The following is a 26,363-nucleotide window of genomic DNA, read 5'->3' as shown; positions in this document are numbered from 1 at the left end:
AGTTTGAGACATCTCTCAGAGATCCCTTCCGTGCCTTTCCACTCTGCATGGCGGGAGCTGCTTATGATCACTCTCCACTTTGTCTTCCTTGTCTGCCGTCCGGACACTCCTTGGCATGCCATCTTACCATTCGGCGGAGGCAGGGGTCCCCAGTGGAGGGCTCTCTATGCGGGAGTCCTCCCCTTTTCTATTGGGGACTTGGCGTGTGGGGTGCTGCATGGAGCAGTCCCGTGCAACAAATTTTTAAGTAGATTCACAGACTCCCAGGCCTCCTGCAATTTCTGCGGTCTGGAGGAGTCCGTGTTCCATGTATACACAGAGTCATAGAATCATAGAATGATTACAGCACGGAAGAAGGCCATTTGGCCCGTCGAACCCGTGCCAGCTCTCTGCAAGAGCACCTCAGCTAGTCCCACTCCCCCACCCTTTCGCCGTAGCCCTGCAAATTCTTTTCCTTCAGATACTTATCCAACTCTCTTTTCAAAGATAATATTAAGTCTGCCTCCACCACCCTTTCAGGAGGTGCATTCCAGATCTTAACCACTCGCTGCGTAAAAAGGTTTTTTCTTATGTTACCTTTGGTTCTTTTGCCAATCACCTTAAATCTGTGTCCTCTGGTTCTCGACCCTTCTGCCAATGGGAACAGTTTCTCTCTATCTACTCTGTCCAGACCCCTCATGATTTTGAACACCTCCATCAAATCTCCTCGCAATCTTCTCTGCTCCAAGGAGAACAGCCCCAGTTCTGAAGTCCCTCATTCCTGGAATCAATCTCGTAAATCCATTCCACACCTTCTCGAAGGCCTTCACATCCTTCCTAAAGTGAGGTGTAATCGGACACAGTACTCCAGTTGGGGCCAAACCAGTGTTTTAAACAGGTTCATCATAATTTCCACACTTTTGTACTCTATACCTCTATTTATGAAGCCCAAGATCCCGTAAACCCTTTTAACTGCTTTGTGTGTCGAGGAGGCTCAAGCATGTGGGACGATTCCGTCCGAGCTGACCCCAGTTCAGACAGAATTTCTCATCAGCACTAGGCCCCGAAACCTCCCTCAGGAGCCGGTGCCTCACAACTTGAGCCGTCTCTGAGATCCCTTCTGGCCTTTCCGCTCTGCATGGAGGGGTTTTCTGTATAGGCTGCTCTTGCACACTCTCAGCTTTGTCTTCCTCGTTTGCCGTCTGGACACTCCTTTGCGTGCCATCTAGCCATCCGGAGGAGGCAGAGGTGCCCAGTGGAGGGCTCTCTATGCGGGAGTCCTCCCCTTTTCTACTGGGGACTTGGTGTGGGAGGTGTTGCATGGAGCAGTCCCGTGCAACAAATTATTAAGTAGGTTCGCGGACTCTCAGGCCGCCTGCAATTTCTGAGTCCGTGTTCCATGTATACACAGTGTGAGAGGTTACAGCCCCTCTTCCAATTTTTGAAGGGGCTGCTCCTCAATTTTGGTTGTACTTCAGTCCCACGCTCCTGATCATAAGAACATAAGAACATAAGAAATAGGAGCAGGAGTAGGCCAATTGGCCCCTCGAGCCTGCTCCGCCATTCAATAAGATCATGGCTGATCCGATCCTAACCGCCAATCCACTATGACAGGACTATCTCCTGAATCTAACAGAATTAGGCACACGAAACAGGAGCAGGATCAGGCTACACGGCCCCTGGGCCCGCTCCGCTACCCACAGGGCCATGACCGATCCGCACCTAAACTCATGTCCAAATTCCTGCCCGCTCCCCGTAACCCTTAATTCCCTTTTCTTCTAGGAAACTGTCTATTTCTGTTTTAAATTTATGTAATGATGTAGCTTTGACAGCTTTTTGGGGCAGCATATTCCATGGACCTACCACCCTCTGAGTGAAGTAGTTCCTCCTCATCTCAGTTTTGAAAGAGCAGCCCCTTATTCTAAGACTATGCCCCCTAGTTCTAGTTTCACCCATCATCTGGAACATCCTCCCCGCACCCACCCGATCCAACCCCTTCACAATCTTATATGTTTCAATAAGATCGCCTCTCATTCTTCTGAACTCCAATGAGTAGAGTCCCAATCTACTCAACCTCTCCTCATATGTCTATCCCCTCATCCCAGGGATTAACCGAGTGAACCTTCTTTGTACTGACTCGAGAGCAAGTATGTCTTTTCTTAAGTATGGACACCAAAACTGTATGCAGTATTCCAGGTGCGGTCTCACCAATACCTTGTACAACTGAAGCAATACCTCCCTATTTTTATATTCTATCCCCCTAGCAATGAAAGCCAACATTCCATTGGCCTTCTTAGTCACTTGCTGCACCTGCACACTAACCTTTTGAGTTTCGTGCACCAGGACCCCCAGATCCCTTTGTACTTCAGTACTTTCCAGTTTCTTGCCATTAAGATAATAACTTGCTCTACGATTTTTCCTGCCAAAGTGCATAACCTCACACTTTCCAGTATTGTATTCCATCTGCCAAGTCTCTGCCCACTTACTTAGCTTGTCTATGTCCCCTTGCAGGTTTTTTATGTCCTCCTCTCTCACTACTTTCCCTCCCATCTTAGTATCATCTGCAAACTTTGATATGTTACACTCGGTCCCCTCTTCCAAATCGTTAATATAGATTGTAAAGAGTTGGGGACCCAGCACTGACCCCTGCGGAACACCACTGGTTACTGATTGCCAGTCTGAGAATGAACCATTTATCCCAACTCTCTGCCTTCTGTTAGATAGCCAATCCTCTATCCATGCCAGAATATTACCCCCAATCCCGTGATTTTTTATCTTAAGCAATAATCTTTTGTGTGGCACCTTGTCAAATGCCTTTTGGAAGTCTAAATACACTACGTCCACTGGTTCACCTTTATCCACCCTGTATGTTACTTCCTCAAAGAACTCCAGCAAATTTGTCAAACATGACTTCCCCTTCATAAAACCATGCTGACTTTGTCTTATTAAACTATGATTATCCAAATGTCCTGTCACTGTCTCCTTAATAATGGACTCCAAAATTTTACCTACCACAGATGTTAGGCTAACCGGTCTATAGTTTCCAGCCTTCTGTCTACTGCCCTTTTTAAATAAGGGTGTTACATTAGCAGTTTTCCAGTCTGCTGGGACCTTTGCTGAGTCCAGGGAGTTTTGGAAGATTATTACCAATGCATCCACAACCCCTACTGCCACTTCCCTCAAGACCCTTGGATGTAAGCCATCAGGTCCAGGCGATTTATCCGCCTTGAGTCCCATTATTTTACCGAGTACCACTTCCTTAGTGATTTTGATTGTGTTTATCTCCTCCCCCCCTATAGCCCCCTGCTTGTCCAGCGTTGGGATATTCTTGGTGTCCTCTACTGTAAAGACTGATACAAAATATTCATTCAGTGTTTTTGCCATCTCCATATTTCCCACCATTAATTTCCCGGTCTCATCCTCTAAGGGACCAACATTTACTTTAGCCACCCTTTTTCTTTTTATATAACTATAAAAACTCTTACTATCTGTTTTTATATTTTTTGCTAATTTACTTTCATAATCTATCTTCCCTTTCCTAATCAATCTTTTTGTTATTTTTTGCTGTCTTTTAAAGTTTTCCCAATCCTCTATCCTCCCACTAGATTTGGCTACCTTATATGCCCTTGTTTTTTGTCGAATACTATCCTTAATTTCTTTACTTAGCCACGGATGGCTGTCTTTTCTTTTACACCCTTTTCTTCTCAGTGGAATATACTTTTTTTGGAAGTTGTAAAATAACTCCTTAAATGTACACCACTGATCATGTATCGTCTTACCCTTTAATCTATTTTCCCAATCCACTTTGCTCAATTCTGCTCTCATACCTTCATAGTCTCCTTTATTCAAGCTTAGCAAGCTTGTTTGAGATACAACCTCCTCACCCTCTAATTGAACATGGAATTCAACCATGTTATGGTCACTCATTCCAAGGGGATCCTTTACTAGGACATTTTTAATTAATCCTGTCTCGTTACACAGGACCAGATCTAAGGTTGCTTGCCCCCTGGTCGGTTCAGTTACATACTGCTCAAGAAACCCATCCCTAATACACTCAATGAACTCATCCTCACGGCAGCCCTGCCCAATTTGATTTGTCCAGTTAATATGATAGTTAAAATCCCCCATAATTATAGATGTTCCCTTATTACAAGCCTCAACTATTTCCTGATTGATACTCCGTCCAACCGAGTTGCAACTGTTCGGAGGCCTATAGACTACGCCCACTAGTGTTTTTTTCCCCTTATTATTCCTTATCTCCACCCAAACTGTTTCATTATCCTGATCTTTTGACCCAATATCATTTCTCTGTATTACAGTGATTCCTTCCTTTATTAACATAGCCACCCCACCTCCCCTTCCTTCCTGCCTGTCCTTCCTGATCGTTAAATAACCTGGTATGTTTAATTCCCAGGCATTGTCACCCTGCAGCCATGTTTCTGTAATGGCCACAAGATCATACCCATATGTAGCTATTTGTGCCATTAACTCATCTATTTTGTTACGAATGCTACGTGCATTCAGATAGAGAACTTTCAAATGTGTTTTTTGACACTTAGTTCCTGCTTTTGCCCTTTTTATTACTTTACCTTTTACTCCATACCTTCTGCCCCTTCCTGACACGCTCTGGTTTTTCATTTCCCCACTGCTACCTAAGTCTATGACCTTCTCTGTTGTCATTTTTATTATTTGTTCTCTAGGTAACTCCCCCCCACTAGTTAGTTTAAAGCCCTCCTTGGGCACCCGGTGCGGAGGGGAGCGGGCAGATCGGAGGACCTCCTTGTTGGACTGCTCCTGGGCCTGGCCAAGGTGGCCATTAACAGGTCCAGGCAGTGGGCGGTCGAGGGGGTCGTTCAGCCCGACTGTCTGCTTCTCTTCTGTGGTTATGTTCGCGCCCGGGTGTCCCTGGAGATGGAGCATGCGGTGTCTGCCGTTACACTTGAGGCCTTCCATGACCAGTGGGCATCAGAGGGACTGGAGTGCTTCATCACCCCCAGAAACAAAATTTTGATCTGATTTAAGTTTCATTTAAATTTGCTTTAATTAACGGTTTATTGGCTGTGCCCCTTTAAAAGGGGGCACTTGCTTCCCCCTTTTATTGGTGATGACACCAGCCATCAATTGTCAAATTCAACATAAATGGTGTAAGCAACTAAACACTGGGCTCTAGTACTGAAACTTCACCACCTATGCGACTTTTTACATCTAGGACAAGGGGACATAACCTTAAAATTGGAGCCAGGTCATTCAGGAGAGAAGTTAGGAAACACTTCCTCACACAAAGGGTGGTAGAAGTGTGGAACTCTCTCCCACAAAAAGCAGTAGATGCTAGCTCAAATAATCATTTTAAATCTGAAGTCAATAGATTATTGCTAGCCAAGGGTATTAAGGAATATGGAACCAAGGATGGAGTTAGGATACAGATCAGCATCACACAAGGCACAACATACCAGAAACTATATTATTCTGGAGTGAACTGAATTGTAGAGGGTAAAATTTTAATATAAATGTTGCCAGCTAATATTCTACATTAATGCAGCCAAAAAGTAGTAGCTTATGAATAAATTAACTTTGAAACAATTTAAGATAAAATGCTCATAGTCTGTTAAGTTAATTAATTGAAATGTATTTATTTTACAGATTCAAGAAAGATAAAGCAAACTTTTCACTCAGTACAGATGATCCATTGATTTTCAATTCAACAATTCACACTGATTATAGGATAGCTGCAGAGTACATGAACTTTACTGAATTAGAGTTCATGACAATGGTAAGTGGAAAACAATGTGTTTCTCTACTTACTGTTAAATGTAAGTTAATTATTTATAGGTTCACTACTTGACATGCAACATTTATTATTGGAACTGTTAGGTCAATAATACCAACCATCCAACTGTCAATATATTTTACAAAGTCGGTGCAGTACTGATGTTCTGCCTCTTGACTTTTGACTTCACTGCAGCAGTTTTATTGCAGGACAACAAAAGGTTCAGGGGCTGTGTGAATCTACACTTACATCAGATTTTGCAGTAGTTCAAAACAAATCAAAGCACTCTTTTGTTTTATCTTCATCACAATCTGATATTATTTAAAAAAAGAAACCAGCTAGAAAATGGCAGATGATTAAAGCTACATATAGCTCTAACATGATGACGATTAACATCTGGTTGAAGCCTATCTAGTTCAGTGAAAAATGCAAACCCCCTTATCTTCATTTACCACAATGATTTGCCAAACATTTACCAATGCAACCCTCGCTAGATCACCAGAGATCAGGTGCACAGTTAGCATTTGGTTGGTAGGTATGCACAATTTAAAATAAACAAAAAAATACTGTACTCAAAAGTTACAGCACATCATCAGGAATTTCCTTGGGGGGTTCTCCCGATTGGGTGCCATTTATGTTGTTTAGCCAGGGTTTCTGCTGATCTTCCACTGAATTTTTAATGGACAATTGGTACAACCCCTGAGGAAATTCCCAGCAATAGTTCTTTCACTCTGTGTGCAGATGGAAGAACCATGAAAATGTTTTGGTTTAAAAGAAGAAATAAGTACATTCATACTTAAAATTGTTCATACTGAGCGAAATTCAGGTGTTTCCTGTAGAAATCTGAAGTATTGACTCCAACTGGTTGATGCTAATAGTCATCCATTATCTTACTCAATTGGCCATTCTTCATGGCACGATAGCAAAATACTGCAGATGCTGGAAATCCGAAATAACAACAGAAAATGCTGGGAAAACTCAGTAGGCCAGGCAACATCCATGGAGAGAAAAAAGAGTCAACGTTTTGGGTAAAACCCTTTGTCAAGACTGGAAAGGCACAGGAAATGAAATAGATTAAAAGGCTGGGCTGGGAGAGAGCAAAAGAGAAGTGAAGAGACATTAAGAGGTATTCAAAACGAGACGAGATGGTGATAGGACTAGTGGAGACAAAAGACGGCTCTCGATTAGGTGTGAAATGCGCTGGCAGAATGGGAGACAGCTGCCATGTGGGAGAGAAAAAAAGGGGTGGGGGGAAAAGGCCAAAACAAAGGTGTGGATAAAAAATAAGTAAAAATGCAATGGGGGCCGATGTTATGATCTGAAATTGTTGAACTCGATATTGAGTCCGGAAGGCTGTAAAGTGCCTAATCGGAAGATGAGGTGCTGTTCCTTGAGCTTACGCTGAGCTTCCGTGGAACAATGCAAGAGCCTGAGTACAGTGAGGTCTGAGTGGGAATGGGGCGGTGAATTAAAATGACAGGCGACCGGAAGCTCGGGGTCATCCTTACGGACTGAACGGAGGTGTTCCGCAAATAGTGAATGTCAGCTGGCTATTCAAACATAGGAAGCATCGTAGCCAAGTTCATTCCTGTTTCGTAAAGTACATTGACTGGATCATCCATGTCCAATCGTTTATTACCCCCTCAATGAATCCCAGTAAGTTTTAAAGGCATATCTTATTACATCTAACTTCATACTGGCTGCTTCCTATGATATTTGCATCCTTTAAATCTTCACTAATGGCATAATTTGGAATGCCTCAAAGCATTTCTCCTTCTGTGCTAGGCTAATTGGTCTGTAATTGTTATGTTTGTAGCTTACTCCTCATTAGAATTACATTTGTATCCTCCAATCCTCAACACATCAATCCTCAAGTGCTTATCTCGTATTTATGGAACTCTAAAAAAACATTAAGCAAAGCATCTCTAATTTCCATCTTTAATTCCTTGAGGATTCTAGCATGTATGCATCCCATCTGGCCCAGGACTCTTGTCGATATTTATTCCTTCCAATTTCTTCATTAACTTCTGTATATGTCATGCATTAATGAATCCCATTTGCTATGACTAAACTTTTTTTACAGTTGTGTTGTGGTGGGTGCAGGAAGTTGGGATTTGACAGTGAATTATTGCGGGAACTGGGGAAGAGTTCTTTCCAGGATTGGGGGAAGGCAATGGAGGTGATAAGCAAGATGAGGAAGTGGAGAGATTGTAAGTGATAGTGAGGTCAAGAGAATGACCATGGGTGTGGCTGAGAGAGTTTATATTGAGTCTGTGTTTACAAGTGCAGTTATTATGAATAACACGACACAGACAACAGAGAGTAACTAAACAGGTCTTTAGTGATTGAGGGTCAGAGCGGGAACTGAGATACATATTACTCCACAGGGTTTATATACCGGTGTGGTCACTACCGGTACTACAATGTACAGGAGCTGTTAAAAGTAGTCCTTCACCTTAAGGTATCCTCTTAAGGTAGTACAGGTTACATACACTACAATTCCTCCCCTTTTAGCTTAACAGCGGACACCCCATTAATACAGTACATGAATATATACATATATACAATTTACACACAATGAATATTCAAAGGTTCAGTCTCTGAGGAGGCTTCCAGATCGTGCCGGATAACGCCTTTCAGGGATCTCTTGTTCCCTTTGCTGGGGTGACTCATTCAATTGATCTTCTATGGATTCAACATCATCTAATACAACCGAGTCCGAGGTAGATGCTACAGGCTCAATAAATTCTTCAACTGGTGTCTCTGCCGGAGACATGGGGTTGGCCCTTGTTCTTGATCCCACAAGTTGGTCAGCATGACGTCGTATTACGTTCTCCCCAGTGTCTACCGTGTACATCAAAGTCCCTTGCCGTGCACAAATTGTTCCAGGTTGCCATTTATCATTTCTATAGTCCCTGGCCAACACTGGTTGTCCTATTTCAAAACTCCGAGTGGCCTTTTCATTTATGTGTTGGAATTGCTTGTGTTCAACTTCCCGTCTCACATTGGGTTTTAACAAATCCAACCGGGACCGCAACCTTCTGTTATAGAACATGATGGCAGGGCTTTGACTTGTCACTGCATGCGTGGCGTTTCGATATGCCATTAGGAAATTGTCCACCTTGTGTTGTAGTGGAATATGATCTTCACACATGGCCTTTATTGCCTTTTTGAATGTTTGTACAAATCTCTCGGCCAACCCATTTGTAGCCGGATGGTATGGGGCAGATGTATAGTGTTTCACCCCATTCTTTTTCATGAATTTCTGGAATTCTTCTGACACGAACTGTGGTCCGTTGTCTGAACAAATTTGCTCGGGCAATCCATTCCTCGCAAATATAGTTCTCAAGACTGCAATCGTCTTCTCAGTGGTAGTGGTCGACATCTTGATCACTTCTGGCCATTTAGAGTGTGCGTCTACTGCTATCAAAAACATGGAATCCATGAATGGACCTGCAAAGTCAATATGCACGCGTTGCCATGGAGCTGAAGGCTATTCCCACGGATGCAGCAGTGCAATTGGAGGTGCATTCTGAACTTTTTGACACCCTGAGCAGCTTTTTGTCAGGTCCTCTATTTGTTTGTCTATACCTGGCCACCACACATAAGCCCTAGCAAGGCTTTTCATCTTGACTCCCCCCAGATGACCTTCATGCAATTCTTTTAAGACTCTCTCCCGTAATTTAGGAGGAATAACCACCCTTGTTCCATACATCAGTGTTCCTTGACATACGGACAGCTGTTCTCGTCTGGCTGAGAATGCTGGTAACAGTGGTTCGCCATGTGCTGGCCATCCCTTCACCGTCAAATCGTAGACCCGAGACAGTGTCGGGTCATTTCGGGTCTCTCTCTCAATACCCACATTGGTGACTGGCAAGCATTCGATGATGGTCGAGTGGAATATCTCGACAGGATCAACTGCCGGTGCCTCTTCCGCTGTAGGTAGTGGCAGGCGCGACAGCCCATCAGCATTACCATGTTGCTTTGTACCTTTGAACTCAATATCGTATTGATGTGCCCCTAGGAAAAGGGACCATCTCTGAAGCCTCTGCACCGTCATTACCGGAACACCCTTCTTAGGATTGAATATGGAAACCAATGGTTGATGATCTGTCAGCAGTGTAAACTGTTGTCCGTGCAGGTAGTGGTTAAATTTCTTCACTCCCCACACGAGGCTGAGGGCCTCCCTATTTATCTGAGCATAGTTGCGCTCAGCGGAGGTCAATGATCTGGATGCAAAAGCGACTGGCCTTTCCGAGCCATCTGGAAACCTATGTGAGAGCACCGCCCCGTAACCATAGGGAGATGCATCACAAGCCAACCGAATAGGTAGCGTTAGGTTAAAGTGAGCCAACACTTCCTTAGACGTGATCAACGCCTTGCTCTTCTGAAAAGCCTGCTTACAGTCATCGCTCCACTTCCATGGTATTCCCGTTTGCAAGAGGGTGTTTAGTGGGTGTAACACCGTAGATAAATTTGGTAAAAACTTGTGGTAGTAGTTAACCAGCCCGAGGAACGACCTCAACTGTGACACATTTTCCGGTGCTGGAGCCTTGACTACTGCCTCAATCTTGTCAGGGGACTTATGTAACCCCTCCTTGTCAATAACGTGGCCGCAGTACGAAATTTGCTTCTGAAAAAACTCGCATTTCTGGCGATTAGCTCTTAGCCCATATTCTTTCAATCTGATGAGCACCTGTTCCAAATTCGCGAGGTTATCACTATCGTTATCTCCTGTAACCAGGATGTCATCCAAGTAACACTGTGTCCCTGGAATTCCCTGCAAGACCTGTTCCATGGCCCGTTGCCAAATAGCCGGAGCCGATGCCACTCCAAAAACCAGCCTATTATACTGATATAAGCCCTTATGCGTGTTGATCGTGAGATACTGTCTCGACACTTCATCAACTTCCATCTGCAGGTACGCCTGCGCCAGGCCTATCTTGGTGAAGTGCTTGCCGCCAGATAGCGAAGCGAAGATATCTTCAATCCGCGGAAGCGGATATTGCACTGTGTGAAGAACTGGATTAACAGTGACTTTGAAATCACCACAGATGCGAACCTTCCTGGGTTCACCAGGCGTGTTGCTCAACGATCGCTTCATGACAGGAACAATGGGTGTAGCCCACTCGCTCCAGTCCACTTTGGACAGTACTCCTGAACGTTCTAACCCTTCCAGCTCTGCTTCCACAGCAGGTCGTATCACATAAGGCACCGGTCTGGCTTTGAAACATTTTTGGGCTTGCATTTTCTTCAACCTTGATGGTTGCAGTAATTCCTTTCAGTGTCCCAAGTCCCTGTTGTAACACCTCCTTAGCATCGTCTAAGATTTTCGACAGTCGTTTAGGTTTGACGTCGTCCTCCTTACTGGCATCCACAGTCAATGCTCGTATGGAATGCCAATCCAGTTGTATTTTCCGGATCCATTCACGTCCTAGTAGTGGCGGACCTCCATCAGGTAACACATATAAGTCAATTTTCTGACTTTCTTTACCATTGTAGACCACGTTTACTTTTATTTTTCCTTTGGGATATACTTTTTGCCCCGTGTATGTTTTCAATACAATCTTCGTATCCCTCAGGGGAATGTGCGAGAATAACCTTTTGTAGTCTCGCTTATTTATGACCGTTAAGGCCGATCCTGTGTCCAATTCCATCTTCACTTGGACTCCTGCTATCTTGAGCATGACCCAGATAGTTTGGTGGTCTGCTGTGTTGCCCACATTATGTATCTTCAGACAACCCAGTTCCTTGCTGCTGGAGTTTGAATCAGTCTTCTGTTCATCCGAACTGTTCTCTGTCACTTTATGTACTTTTTTGTACTTCGCCTGCGGTGACTTTTTGCTGTTGGTCTTCTTTCCTGACCGGCAGACTCTCGCTATGTGACCAAGTTTGCCACATTGCCTGCATTCTTTGTCTTTGAACCAGCACTGGTTCTGGTCATGCGTTGTCCTACCGCAACGATAGCACTTTACTGCACCCAATGCCATTTCATTGGTGCTGAATTCAGGTGGCTTTTGCTGTATTTCCGGAGCTCCCTGTGCTGCTGCTTCGTACGATATGGCCATGCTGAAAGCCTTGTCCAGTGTCAACTCTTTCTCTGAGAGTAGCCTTTTCTGGGTTCCTTCGCTCAGGAGACCGCAGACGAATTTGTCCTGTAGGGAATCTGCCAGTCCTGCTCCGAACTGACAGTGCTTTGATAGCTTGCGTAATTCCGTAAGGTAATCAGCGTTACTCTCATCTTTATGCTGATTCCTCTTGTAGAATTTAAATCGTTCTGCTATCAGCAGTGGTGTAGGGTTTAGGTGCTCCTGCAGGATAGCAACAATATCCGTGAAACTTTTTTCTACCGGTTTATCTGGGGTTATCAGGTTCCTCAATAACCCGTACGTCTTCGCACCCATCAAGTTTAATAGGGTTAGTGCTTTCTTATCATCCGGCACTTCATTCGCTCTACAATAAACTTCAATGCGTTCCACATAAGTGGACCAATCTTCCACATCGTTGTCGAATGCAGTAATGTTGCCTGTTTTCGGCATCCTAGCTGAGTTCCTTCTTTCCCTTCGGATATTATTTTTAATTTTTTTATTTACGATGGCGGCTCCCGCGCTCGTCTTCGTCTCCGCTGACTCAAGATGGCGTCTTTTCCCGCGCTGCTGCTGCCCACACCTCACAGCGGTCCTTCCTGCACTTGTTTTTCCCTGTATGTGCGCTTCCTTGAGCTGCTGTTGTTGTTGTTGTTGTTGCCACGCCGCTTTCTGCGGTCCTCGTGGCAATGGAGCACCTTTCTGGCTGCTGCGCGTCTCTGCCCCGTGATTGCAGTCCAGCCCCTGACACCGGCTGCGGTCTTGTTCTCCGCTCTCTATGCATTCCTCCCCTTCTCCCTCCAACAAGCTCGGCCGTCTTCCCCCGCGCCGCTCGATCGGGCTTACCCGCCACTGCCTTAGAAGGGTTGCGCACTACCTGTAGCCAGCCCTTATGCTGGACTTCGTGGCCAGGAAACCAAGCCCGGTTCTCGATGGCCTCCCTTGCGATGCACCGCTCTGCAGGATGCTGAGGGTAGATGCCCTTGGTCGGCGCCCGTGTTCCAGGACGCAGCCTCCTTCCAAAGTACCCCAGATTCAGTACTGGGGGAGGTGATGCAAAACTGCTGCTAGGTTCGATCAGACTCGTCGCCACTGTTGAGTCTGTGTTTACAAGTGCAGTTATTATGAATAACACGACACAGACAACAGAGAGTAACTAAACAGGTCTTTAGTGATTGAGGGTCAGAGCGGGAACTGAGATACATATTACTCCACAGAGTTTATATACCGGTGTGGTCACTACCGGTACTACAATGTACAGGAGCTGTTAAAAGTAGTCCTTCACCTTAAGGTATCCTCTTAAGGTAGTACAGGTTACATACACTACAGTTTATGTGAAGGGTGAGATTAAGTAAAGGTAGTAAGGCAGAGAAGTTAGATGTGAGAGGGCTGGGGGAGCTTGGGTGTAGTTTGTAATCACTGACATTGAGAAGTTGCTTGGTGTAGAGGGTTAATGAGGAGATCTCGGTGAGGAAGCTAGTGTGCAGCTTTGGAGGACCATGCACCACAAATAATTTAAGTGAGAGGATGGGAGAGGTTGAGGTACTCAAAGAAAAAGGTGACACTGAAGTAGGGGGAGAGACCAAGGTGGGATTTGATGATAAGAGCCACAACACCACTGCAGCAGTTTGGCTGGAGCAAGAGATGAAATCTGTAGCCAGGTGAGGAAGCTTTAGTGAGGGGGACGGAGTTGCTTCCTGTAAGCCAAGTTTCTGTCAGTGTCAGGATGACAATGGATTCATTCATAATGAGGCCATGAATTTGCAAGGGAACAAATATTCTCAAGGTAGCAATGTGGAGAAGAATGGTGATTTTTTTTTAATCCACTTGTAGGATTAGAGGGTGCAGTGGAAAAGGTAAGAGGGATGAGAGGGGTCAGAGAGGTTAATCTCCAAGGAGCATGCTGGGTGAATTATATAGTTTTATCCATTTTATCATTTATATGGACCTGCCTGATTAATATAGTTGTAAAACATTTCTGAATCCCTTTTGCTGCTCTCTGCGATTTGTCTCCCTACTTCTCACTTTTTTTTATTCATTCATGGGATGTGGGCATCGCTGGCAAGGCCAGCATTTATTGCCCATCTTGAATTGCCATTGAGAAGGTGGTGGTGAGCCGCCTTCTTGAACCGCTGCAGTCCGCGTAGTGAAGGTACTCCCACAGTGCTGTTAGGTAGGGAGTTCCAGGATTTTGGCCCAGCGACACTGAAGGAACGGCGATATACTTCCAAGACAGGATGGTGTGTGAATTGGAGGGGAACTTGCAGGTGGTGTTCCCATGCGTCTGCTGCCCTTGTCCTTCTAGGTGGTAGAGGTTGCGGGTTTGGGAGGTGCTGCCGAAGAAGCCTTGGCGCGTTGCTGCAGTGCATCTTGTAGATGGTACACACTGCAGCCATGGTGCGCCGGTGGTGGAGGGAATGAATGTTTAAGGTGGTGGATGGGGTGCCAATCAAACGGGCTGCTTTGTCCTGGGTGGTGTCGAGCTTCTTCTTGGTGGTTGGAGCTGCACTCATTCAGGCAAGTGGAGAGTATTCCGTCACACTCCTGACTTGTGTCTTGTAGATGGTGGAAAGGCTTTGGGAAGTCAGGGGGTGAGATACTCATCACAGAATACCCAGCCTCTAACCTGCTCTTGTAGCCACAGTATTTATGTGGCTGGTCCAGTTAAGTTTCTGGTCAATGGTCACCCCAGGATATTGATTATGGGGGATTCGGCGATGATAATGCCGTTGAATGTCAATGGGAGGTGTTTAGACTCTTGTTGGAGATAGTCATTGCCTGGCACTTTTGTGACATGAATGTTACTTACCACTTATCAGGCAAGCCTGAATGTTGTCCAGGTCTTGCTGCATGCGGGCATGGACTGCTTCATTATCTGAGGAGTTACGAATGGAACTGAACACAGTGCAATCATCAGCGAACATCCCCACTTCTGACCTTATGATGGAGGGAAGGTCATTGATGAAGCAGTTAAAAATGATTGGGCCTAGGACACTGCCCTGAGGAACTCCTACAGTGATTGTAACACTTCCTTTAACTTTGCTAGTCTTTTAAAAGTTTTTTTTAATGTTCCTTTTAACCTCCTTATTAAATCTGTGTGATCTATACCGTGCTTTGATTTTTAAAATGGAATATACGTTCTGTCCTCATCCTGTGTAATAGGCTTAAATACATTCTATTTTTCTTCCATAGATCTATTTTTGTGTATGGTTTCCAATTAATATTGCCTATGATTCTTTTTAAGCTTTAAAATCTGCTTTTCCAAATCTCTGTGCAGCCTCATTATTATTTTTGGTCTTGGCTTTGACAATATCAAATCTAACAATAAACAAAAGGTTGTTGCACAAGATAAGGGCTCACGGGTTGGGGGTAATATACTCGCATGGATTGAGGATTGGTTAAAGGACAGAAAACAGAGAGTAGGAATAAACAGGTTGCCAGGCTGTTACTAGTAGGGTGCCGCAAGGATCAGTGCTTGGGCCTCAGCTATTTACAATCTATATTAACGACTTGGATGAAGGGACCGAGTGTAATATATCCAAGTTTGCTGATGATGCAAGGCTAGGTGGGAAAATAAGCTGTGAGGACACAAAGGTCAGAATTTTAATCTGGAAGCAGGGGGTAGGGTTGGAGGGGTGGAAGTCGAACGGGAAAGCAGGGCCTGATAAACATTTCAAAGCTCTGTTTCCCACCCGCAGCCAGCGGGGGGGAGGCCTGGAAGGCGATCGGGTGCTGGAGGACGGAGGTCAGAAGGCCGGGAAGGCGATCGCAGGCTGGAGGAGAGAGGTCGGGGGGAGAGTGAAGGCAACATTGGTAGAGATTGGAGGTCTCGGGGTGGGGGGGGGGGAGGTCGGAGGCCTCGTGAGCACAGATCGGAGGCCTCGGGTGGGGAGAGGTCAGAGGCCTCGGTGGGGTGAAGGTCGGGGAGATCGGAGACCTCGCGGTGGGAGGTCGGAAACCTCCAGGTGGGGTGGGGGTGGAGTTGGTAGGTCGGGGGGTGGGGGGGAGGTCAGGGGGAGGTCAGAGGCCTCGGGGTGGGAGGTCGGAGGCCTCGGGGTGGGGGGGAGGAGGTAGGGGGAGATTAGAGGAGCTGGGGGAAATGTTCCCTTTAAGTTGCGTGGCCACACGGCCATGCAATGCTCCAGGGGTCCCGCGCAGCCAGTGAGCCGGCTTTTAAATTGAAAAAATGATGCATGCACAGAATTTTGAATGGGCTGTGCAGCCTGTTAAAGGGGCCGCATGGCCCCCAAAAAATTACAGGGAACATTGGTTGGGCTGTGCCTGATCTCAGTGGATGGGTGAGTCAAGGATGTTGCATCCAGCAGGTAAGTGTAAAGCTATTATAATATTTAAATGGGCGACCCGGCTCCTGGAAGCGGGTTGGCTGCCCAACCCCTGTCCCTCCTCCATTAAAACCGGATGTGGGCGAGTTGGAAGCGGGTTGTGGTCGGGCTTAGTTTTGTTAACTCTTTAACCTCCCACCAGACCCCAATCCACATGGTTTTTTGTGTTAAAATTCACCCCAAATAGTCTGCAAAAGGATATAGACAGGTTAATTGAGTGGGCATGATGTTGGCAGATGGAGTATAATGTGAGGTTATTCACTTTGGTTGGAAGAATGGAAAAACAGAATATTCTGCAAATGTTGAGAAACTATAAAATGTTGGTGGTCAGAGGGATTTGGGTGTCTTTGTACACTAAACACAGAATGTTAATGGCTCAGAAATTCAGGTCTCCACAGGTGAGTATGCACGGGGTACTCACCCATAAGCCCAATGGAAGTGCCGGGTTCCTGCATGCACTGCGCATGCGCGGGAAACCAGCACTTCCGTTCCCCTGAAAGAAGGGGTTCAGAAGTCGAACGCGTGCGCAGGAGAGGCAGCGCGTGCGCATCGATCTTACATTTTTTTTGCAGGTTTTCCCGGGAAGGTAAGTCTCTAGGAGTTAGACATGTAAAAGGCAGTCGCAAGGCCTGCTTTTTACAAGGTAAGTGGTGAATTAATTAAAATTAAAACATTTTTTCCACAGGTTTATTATTTTTAAATACTTTAAAGAAAGATAAGTTTATTTTTAGCCCCGTTAGAAAATAAAATTATTTTTTTCAAAAATTTAAATTATTGTTTAAAATAGTTTAGTTTATTTTAAAAATGTGATTAAAAAAAAATTATTTGGAGATTTAGTGATGTTTTGGGGCTTGTAGTATTTATAGGTTTGACAGCTCTTCCCGTCAATGAAGCATTCCCTGCTACCATTGGCTCGCCATGGCCCACGTGATCCCAGGGGACGCATCGAACTAACTGCGCCCCTGGGATACGCAAGCACTGCGCGCCGGCAGTTGGAGGAGGCCCAGGATCGCAATTCCACGGGGGCTCACAGCTCAACGGCCGGCGCGGTAGGTAAGTGCAGGTCAGGAGCTTGCACCCGCGGGAAGCCCCCGACCCGAATTTCTAGGCCATTAACATGCAGGTACAGCAAGCAATTAGGAAGGCAAATAATATGTTGGCTTTTATTGCAAGGGGGTTGGAGTACAAGAGTAAGGAAGTCTTGCTACAATTGTACAGGGCCTTGGTGAGACCACACCTGGAGTACTGTGCACAGTTTTGGTCTCCGTACCTAAGGACTTGTCTTAGAGGGGTTCACTAGATTGATTCCTGGGATGAGAAGGTTGGCCTATGAGGAGAGATTGAGTCTTGATTAGGCCTGTACCCTCTGGAGTTTAGAAGAATGAGAGGTGATCTCATTGAAACATATAAGATTCTGAGCGGGATTGACAGGGTAGAAGCTGAGAGGTTGTTTCCCCTGGTTGGAGTGTCTAGAACTAGGGGGCATAGTCTCAGGATAAGGGGTCGGCCATTTAGGACTGAGATGAGGAGGAATTTCTTCACTCACAGAGCTGTGAATCTCTGAAATTCTCTACCCCAAAGACCTGTGGATACTCAGTCGTTGAGTATATTCAAGGCTGAGATCAATAGATTTTTGGACTCTAAGGGAATCAATCGATATGAGGATCGGGCGGGAAAGTGAAGTTGAGGTTGAAGATCAGTCATGATCTTATTGAATGGAGGAGCAGGCTTTAAGGCCTACTCCTGATCCTATTTCTTATGATCTTATGTAATACAATGGCCCAGATTTTGCTGCCAAATTAATGGCGTGTTTAATGGCACTTTGTGTTATAAATGTGTAAATCGTCCAGCAACTTGTGGGGAAGAAGAGATACCCCATGAATTACAAGTCCCCACAAGTTGCTAGATGATTTGCACCGCTCCGCCGTTAGCCTCACAAAACGGCAGCTCGCCCTCAATCTCCCCGTGACTTTCATGAAATTGCGGCATTTGCACATTAATTGCCCATTAAACTCAACCGCGGAAAATTAGGGCTAACACTTAACAGCGTCAGTGCCTATTTAATGATGGAATTTATGTTCCTGAAATGCCACTCAACTTCTCTGGCTCAGAAAGGGACCAATTGAAACTGTGCAGTCTCATTATGGAAGGTAGTAAATTGTTCCTCGAGTTTTAAAATTTAATTTTTTTTTTTAATTCTGACTTTTCTGTCTTTTTTCTCTCTCTTCATCCTGTCTTTCTTTCCCTCTCATTATTTCTCTTTCTGTATCTAATTTGACTCTAATTCACCCTATTTCCTTTTATATTATTCCTCTTTTTTTCTCTATCCTTAAAAATCTTATTGGTTAAGGATCTAGACTGTTAGTCCTGTTGTTCACCAAAGTCCCAGATGTCCTATTATCAGCTTGCACTTCCAACAATTTGCAGCGCAAAGATTTTTTGAGCTGAAGGGTGGGGAAAACAATGTAACAAACGGGGAACGCTCCAGCAAATTCTGGCCCATTGAGTTCCATAGCCTTGAGGCCCTGGTAAGAATAAGTTAAAGTGACTGTGCAATGAGGCTTTATTTTGATACAAGGACAATTTAGAGAGGTGGCGTGGGGACGGTGTTGGACTGGGGTGGACAAATGTAAGAAGTCACACAACACCAGGTTATAGTCCAACAGTTTTTTTGAAATCACAAGCTTTCGGAGCGCTGCTCCTTCATCAGGTGAAGTGGAGAGATGCATAAAGACACAGCTTATATAGTCAGAGAATAATGCCAGATGATTACAGGTAATCTTTCTAACTGCCATTTATCACACCTCGGCAGAGAGATAATCACAGCAATCAAAGGTGTGAATGGTGTCCAAACAGGTCAGTCAGGAAAACATTACATCAAAGAACAATGAGGTGGGGTCACAAGGGGTCAAATGTTGCAGATGCTGGGGTCTGTATGAAAAACAAAAAACAGACAAAAAAACATTTTTTTTTGCTGGAAATCACAGCAGGTGCGGCCGCATCTGTGTAGAGAGAACAAGCCAACGACGACTCGAGTCTGGATGACTCTACATCAGGTGGGGTTACATGTAGCGTGACATGAACCCAAGATCCCGGTTGAGGCCGTCCTCATGAGTGCGGAACTTGGCTATCAGTTTCTGCTCTATGATTTTGCGTTGTCGTGTGTCTCGAAGGCCGCCTTGGAGAATGCTTACCCGAAGATCGGAGGCTGAATGTCCTTGACTGCTGAAGTGTTCCCCGACTGGGAGGGAACACTCCTGCCTGGCGATTGTTGCGCGGTGTCCGTTCATCCGTTGTCGCAGTGTCTGCATGGTCTCGCCGATGTACCATGCTCCGGGGCATCCTTTCCTGCAATGTACGAGGTAGACAACGTTGACCAAGTCACATGAGTATGTACCGTGTACCTAGTGGGTGGTGTCCTCACGTGTGATGATGGTATCTGTGTTGATGATCTGGCATGTCTTGCAGAGGTTGCCGTGGCAGGGTTGTGTGGTGTCGTGGTCGCTGTTCTCCAGCAAAAAAAAAATGTTTTAATGTTTTTTTGCCTGTTTTTTGTTTTTCATACAAACCCCAGCATCTGTAACATTTGACCCCTTGTGACCCCACCTCATTGTTCTTTGATGTAATGTTTTCCTGACTGACACCTTTGATTGCTGTGATTATCTCTCTGCCGAGGTGTGATAAATGGCAGTTAGAAAGATTACCTGTAATCATCTGGCATTATTCTCTGACTATATAAGCTGTGTCTTTATGCATCTCTCCACTTCACCTGATGAAGGAGCAGCGCTCCGAAAGCTTGTGATTTCAAATAAAACTGTTGGACTATAACCTGGTGTGTGACTTCTTAAATTTAGAGAGGAAGAAACGTGTACAACAGCTTTTGGAACTTAGATGGAATATATTTTAGAATTTCATAAAGAAAGACTGACTAGAAAATAATTTTATAATAAAATGCCATCATCCAGGTTCAAGAAAGTTTACACAGTATTTTTGTTTTGCAGAATCTTAATGCAGCTCACTCTAGTTTCCTCTGTTCAGAGGAAAAAGAAGAACTCCTGAATCAGCTGTATCAGGCATATGGAATGGAACAAAAAGCTGGCAACATTTAAAAGTTTATTAAAGATAATGCTCCATGTTAACCAGCAACAAGTAGTTATCAGCTTCAAACAAGGTGTGTTTTTGCTCTTCAATACAGTCCCCATTGCTTATAGTGGGCACATTCGTGCGACTGCCATTTGCTCGCTATACGCGCTGGTCGGTGTAACAAATGATGATAAATAAATGATAAAACCTACAGAGGGTGATTCAGAAGCCTGCACTGACAACTGATGAATCTGTCAGTTTAGTTGCGATTAAAGCCCTGGAACCATCAGCTGGAATGTGCCACCTCAATTCTTTATTATTTTTAAGTTGGATCTTACTTAACCCCAATTTTTTCCATTGAGAACAAAAAATTGGCCTCTGTGAACTCTTTCCAAAGTTTAAAACCGAGCCGGAATGTGTCAAGCTCAGCAAGCCGGAATGAAGTGCTCACAGCAGTGGCAGAAGTTCAAGAGGCCACGGGGGGTTAGGACTTAATGACAGGTAATCGCGAGGTGCGAACAACAGCTTGATACGGTTCAAGCGCTGCCTTTGTAATTGACTCCTATCACAATGGAAAATGGCCACATTTTATAATCCCAAAAAAGTATTGAGGGGGCGGATTTACCTTTACACTTTCTGAAGAATTTGTATCTGACTATTTCTAATGATTTAAGTATATAAATTCGGTATACATCCTCCCAAATTAAAGTGGTCCTTTTAAGTATGTAGAGGACACTTCAAAAAGTTTTAAGAGAGAAGACCAGTTTTTATTTTATAATTATAATTTCAGCCCTGCTGAAAAGGACTGGTCAGCTACTATAAGGCCTAGATTCTCTTGAAATCAGAACAACTTTCATGTAGATTAAGGAAGCCAAATTGATATTTGGAGCTAATTATTTTTATATAAGCTACAGCCTGTACAGTTTTCATGGATATGTTATTGAAGCATATTAATACAGGAAACTCTTTTTTATCCGGCACCAACGGGACCGGCGTGGTGCTGGTTTATCAAAAAGTCCGGATTACAGAGAGGTATAGTAAAAGGTACGAGAGCTCCGTACACAGCAACAAATCCAGGCTTCCCTGTTGCTTAGCAACAGGTGCAGGAACTCCGGCCACAAGATCCAAACGTCCCTGTTGCTTAGCAACAGGTGCAGGAACCGGCCACAAGATCCAAGCATCCCTGTTGCTTAGCAACAGGTGCAGGAACCCAACCACAAGATCGAAGCATCCCTGTTGCTTAGCAGGAACCCGGCCACTAATATGAATTAAAACTTACCTGAACCTACTCCTGAATTTTGCCGGTTAACAGAGATTTCTGGTTATTTAGGTGCCGGTAAATCGAGAGTTTCCTGTACCAAGAAAAAGTATCAAATTTAATTGCATTTAAACAGCTATCACTATTTTAAAAACAAAAATATGTGCTATGGTTGGGGTGGGGGGAGGGGATGTGGGCGGCCATGACAATTTAATGACCCTCCATGAGGTTTGCTTGCGTTAATGGGCATCAAGGGCCTTGTAGGTTTGATGATGGGCCTTGTCCTTTGTGGAGCACTTCTGCAGGGATTGCTAGTCTATGGTTCCACATGAGGGATGGAATGAGTCTGTGTTGGGGGAGCACGCGTTGCGTGGGCTCCCAGGAGTGAGTCCCAAACTGGTACTTCCTGAGTTCCAGGAGGAATGCATATATCACTTCTTGTGCCTGGGACAAGTCCCTCAGATGTTCCATCTACATGTTTGTTTTGGGGAGAGCAGTGCTCTGCCACAATGGGAGGAAGCATTGTTTGCTGTTGCAGGAGGGATTTTCTCTTTCATGGGTAAGCTCAGCATGCAAAGTCTATGACCAGCATGGTCTGTGAAACCTTTCATGCTCTCTGTGGGCTTCTGGATTGTTGCCCAGAAAAGCTGAGTGGGGGGAGGATGAGAACTTCTACCTCCCTCCCCTCCCCCCACCCCGCCCCACTGAGATACTATTTTTGAGCATTGTTGAGAAGTCAGTGTGAGCTGTTGAGTGTCTGTGATTAGAGTTTGTAAATTAATTGTTATTCACTATCTGGACTTTGATTTTTCTCTTCCTTGGTTTGGACATGATTGTCCTGAGGGTTTTTTGGGTTGGTGTTCTGCTGGGCTTCTACAATGGTCTGATAATGGCGGGTATGAGTTGGGGTTTCTCACTGTTTTCATAGATGGTATTCTTTGGGAAAGGCTGAGTCTCTGTGATTATTATGGGGTTTTTGCCTCATGGAGGTGCATTAGGCAAGAATTGGCAACGGGATTGGAGCTCGCATTGTCAAGCAACATTGTCTAGAACATGACACTGGAAGTCTAGTGTTATATTTGTAAAAGCAGGCTAGCTATATGATGTATTTTTGGTTAATATGCATATCCCTATTAATTAATTGCTTCAACAAAATGATGTAAAACATTTTGAAAGACTGAATAATGTTTTAGACAATGTCTTAAAATTGTACTGATCTAAGCTATCAATGGAAACTGGTTCATTAAAGTTTAATGAAAATGATTAAACTTGGAAGTCTGTAGTCCAATTCATTATTAAACTCAATCGTTAGAATTTGAAAAACGTTTTATTGTTAAACATCGATTAGCTCAATTTGTCACATTTGTATAGTCTGGCAATTGTAGAAATATTTCCACAATTGATGCCTCATAACGCTTGGTGTTTTGCTATAGCTTCCTGAGGTTAAAAATAGGATGATTACATTTTATGTGACAAGTGCAATGTACAGTCAGTCTCACTCATGAAATTAAAATCATAATTTATGGAGTTGCATGGCCCTATTTAAATGAGTGTCATTTTGTGACTACTTAAAGTACTTTAGGAACCAATATTCTAATGTTAACAAAAAATTGAGTAAACGATGGTGAAGTGTAGTGTGAAAGTGTCAATAAACAATTGGCCCCGATTTTAATTCCCTCCACCTGGCGGAAACCAGGTGGGAGGTGGACTTACCCACTCCTGACCACCGTCGGGGTCCTCTTTAAATATGCAAATCTGTTATTTAAACCGGAGGCCTGAGTGAGGGAGTAGTAGTGGCTTCCTCGCCAGGCCAAACCTGCCAGGAGCTGGATCGAAAACATTTTTTTTTAGTTTTCTGGTGGGCCAGGAGGAGCTGAAGCAGATATCAAACACGTTTAATGCAACTAACCCAAATATATCCAGTAACCTGGAATTTCTGTACAAAAGAAAATAAGAAGGAAGGTGAGAACTAGTCCTGTTGGCCAAAAAGGGATCACATAGAAAGATGCATCTAGGGAAAAAAAGAAGACTGAATATATTCACACATAAAACTGACAATTTCAATGCAATCGGTCATTGCTCACGTGTAAGGCAAACAGTTGCGTTGCAACCTAAAATGCACAACACAAAATATCACTTCATTAAATGCATCTATTTCTTCTTACAGAAGAAGGTGGTGCACAACAAAAGATGCTGAGGCATACTGGCAGAGAGGTCTCAAGAGACCTAACCCCTCAACTCCTTCAAACAGACAATAATAGAGGTCATTGAGTGGTTAAACTGTGAGGAACATTACGGGAAGATATAGGCAGGTTAGTAGAGTGGTCAGGTAGGGAGCAGATGCAATTCAAAGCAGAGAAATAGAAAAATGTGAAATTATGCATTTTGGGAAAAAGAATGGTGAAAGGAAGTATGCCTAAAATGGAAAGACGTAACTGCGGGGAGGATCAGAGAGACCAATGATGCAGGTGGGAGTGCAGGTAGAAAAAGACGTGCAATTCTGGGATTTGTATATAGGGACATTGAATATAAAAGCAAAAAATTATATTGAAGATATTGGTTAGGCCACAGTTTGCTGTATTGAACACCCCATTATAGAAAGGATATTAGAGCCATGGAAAGAGTACAGTGAAGATTAACTAGAATGATACCAGGAATCAGCGGTTATTGAAATTCAGAAATGCTTGGAAAAAGTATAAGAACATAAGAAATAGGAGTAGGAGTAGGAGTAGGCCATTCGGCCCCTTGAGCCTGCCCCGCTATTCAATAAGATCATGGTGATCTGATCTTGGTCTCAACTCCACTTTCCCGCTCCCCATAACCCTTTGACTCCCCTGTAGCTCAAATATCTGACTATCTCCACCTTGAATATATTCAATGACTCCACCTCCACAGCTCTCTGGGGTAGAGAATTCCAAAGATTCACAACCCTCTGAGAGAAGAAATTCCTCATCTCCATTTTACATAGGCAACCCCTTATTCTGAGACTATGCCCCCTCGTTCTAGATTCCCCCATGAGGGGAATCATCCTCTCAGCATCTACTCTGTTGAGCCCCCTCAGAATCTTATATGTTTCAATAAGAACAACCTCTCATTCTTCTAAACTCCAATGAGTATAGGCCCAACCTGCTCAACCTTTCTTCATAAGACAATCCTTCCATCCCAGGAATCAACCTCGTGAACCTTCTCTGAACTGCCTCCAATACAAGTATATCCCTCCTTAAATAAGGAGACCAAAACTGTACGCAGTACTCCAGGTGTGGTCTCACCAACGCCCTGTACAATTGTAGCAAGACTTCCCTACTTTTATACTCCATCCCTCTTGCAATAAAAGCCAACATTCCATTTGCCTTCCTAATTACTTGCTGTACCTGCATGCTAACTTTTTGTGTTTCATGTACGAGGACCCCCAGACCCCTTTGTACCGCAGAAAACTTAGAGCTTTTCTTATTGGAATAGAGAAGGTTAAGGGGAAACCTGAAAAAAGTTTTCAAAATGATGAAAGGTTTAAGGAGACTAAATAATGAGAGATTGGCACCGATTTTAACCCAACCTGCCGAGCAGGAATGGGGTGGGCGAGCAGTTAGAATCGGGAAAATCAACTTACTGCCCCGTTGCCGCTGGAAACTCGCTGATCGCTAATTTAACTCTGCAGCTGACCTGAGGCTGCAAACTCGCCCACTGGAGAGAGGTGTTGTCTCATGAATATATTCAATATTCTGATGACATCATTGGGACTCCAACGTGATTTTAACTGGCCGGGTCGGTAGTTCTACCCAGCGGCCAAACCTCAGTGGAATTTAACAGGATTGCCTTCACAAACTGACTGATGTGACTGGAAGCTGAATTTAAAGAGGCACTCACCTGCAGGGGCTTAGGTCATTAAGATCTGTGTGCCATGGTGTGAGGATTCTGAGCTTCCAATTTGTTTCCTTTGTTAATAGTTGGCGGAAAAGGAGCAGCAGAAGCTGCCTGAACAATCAGGACAAGCAGCAGCTGGGTCAATAGGAAGGCAGGTGAGGGGAGTCGCTCGTAGAAGGCATTACCCAGCCCACTGGGTCTAGAGGCCAAGGGTTTGTTTCTTGGATATCTCTGAGGAGCAGTGTAGGAGGAGGCTGTGCTTCACTAGGCAGACAGTTGCTAACCGACACAGCCTATTGTAGGGACCAGCGGGCCGTGTTTTGCTAGTGGCTGTCAAAGTCATCACAGGTTCCTTCAAGGCTGCTATAGGTGACATCACCTGCATTTCCCAGTCTACAGTGAACAGCTGCATCAAGCAGGTTACCAATGGCTTCCTTATCCGAGAAAACCAGTACATTGCTTTTGTGATGGATGCCAACACACAGAATGAGAGGTCTCTGGGATTTGCAGCAGTGGTCGGCTTCCAGGGCATTGTAGACTGCACTCATGTAGCTATCAAGACACTAGAATATGAGCCAGCAGCTTATGTGAACAGGGCTTCCACTCCATCAATGTTCAACTGGTGTGTGATAACTGCAGAAGGGAAATGCAAGTGTTGCCAGTATTGCTGGCAGCTGCCGTAATGCCTTAATTCTGAAAATTTCATCCATCTTCACCCCCCACCCCCACTTTACCACCCAGCCACAAACGTTAGAGGACGGCTGCTAGGGGACAAGGGATACCTTCTACATACATGGCTGATGACACCCATGCGCAAAGCTACTTTGCCTGAACAACACAAGTACAATGAGAGCCAAGAGATCACCAGGAACATCATAGAACATACCATTGGCATTTTGAAGCAAAGATCAGTCTGGGAGCTCCCGACATTTGTTTCCTGCAGCACTTCAACAGTGAAATCAGACAAAAGGCAATGTAACCTTGCT

The 26,363-nt window shown here is 44.6% G+C and overlaps 1 protein-coding gene across 1 annotated transcript in view; it reads left to right on the top strand.

Moving 5' to 3' along the window:
* LOC147115009 (adenosine deaminase-like) overlaps positions 1-22,784 on the top strand; it is a 197,843-nt gene extending 175,059 nt beyond the window's left edge. The window contains exons 10-11 of the mRNA XM_085993209.1: positions 5,620-5,749; positions 20,177-22,784. Of these exons, the coding sequence (XP_085849335.1) occupies positions 5,620-5,749; positions 20,177-20,284 (238 nt within the window). The 3' untranslated portion in view covers positions 20,285-22,784. The remainder of the gene's footprint in view (positions 1-5,619; positions 5,750-20,176) is intronic.
* Positions 22,785-26,363: the final 3,579 nt, after the last annotated feature.

This window comes from Somniosus microcephalus, chromosome 7 (genome assembly GCF_052327205.1).
Source record: "Somniosus microcephalus isolate GS21.2 chromosome 7, FLI_Smic_1.0, whole genome shotgun sequence".
NCBI lineage: Eukaryota > Metazoa > Chordata > Chondrichthyes > Squaliformes > Somniosidae > Somniosus > Somniosus microcephalus.
This window is presented reverse-complemented; position numbering and strand designations above follow the sequence as displayed.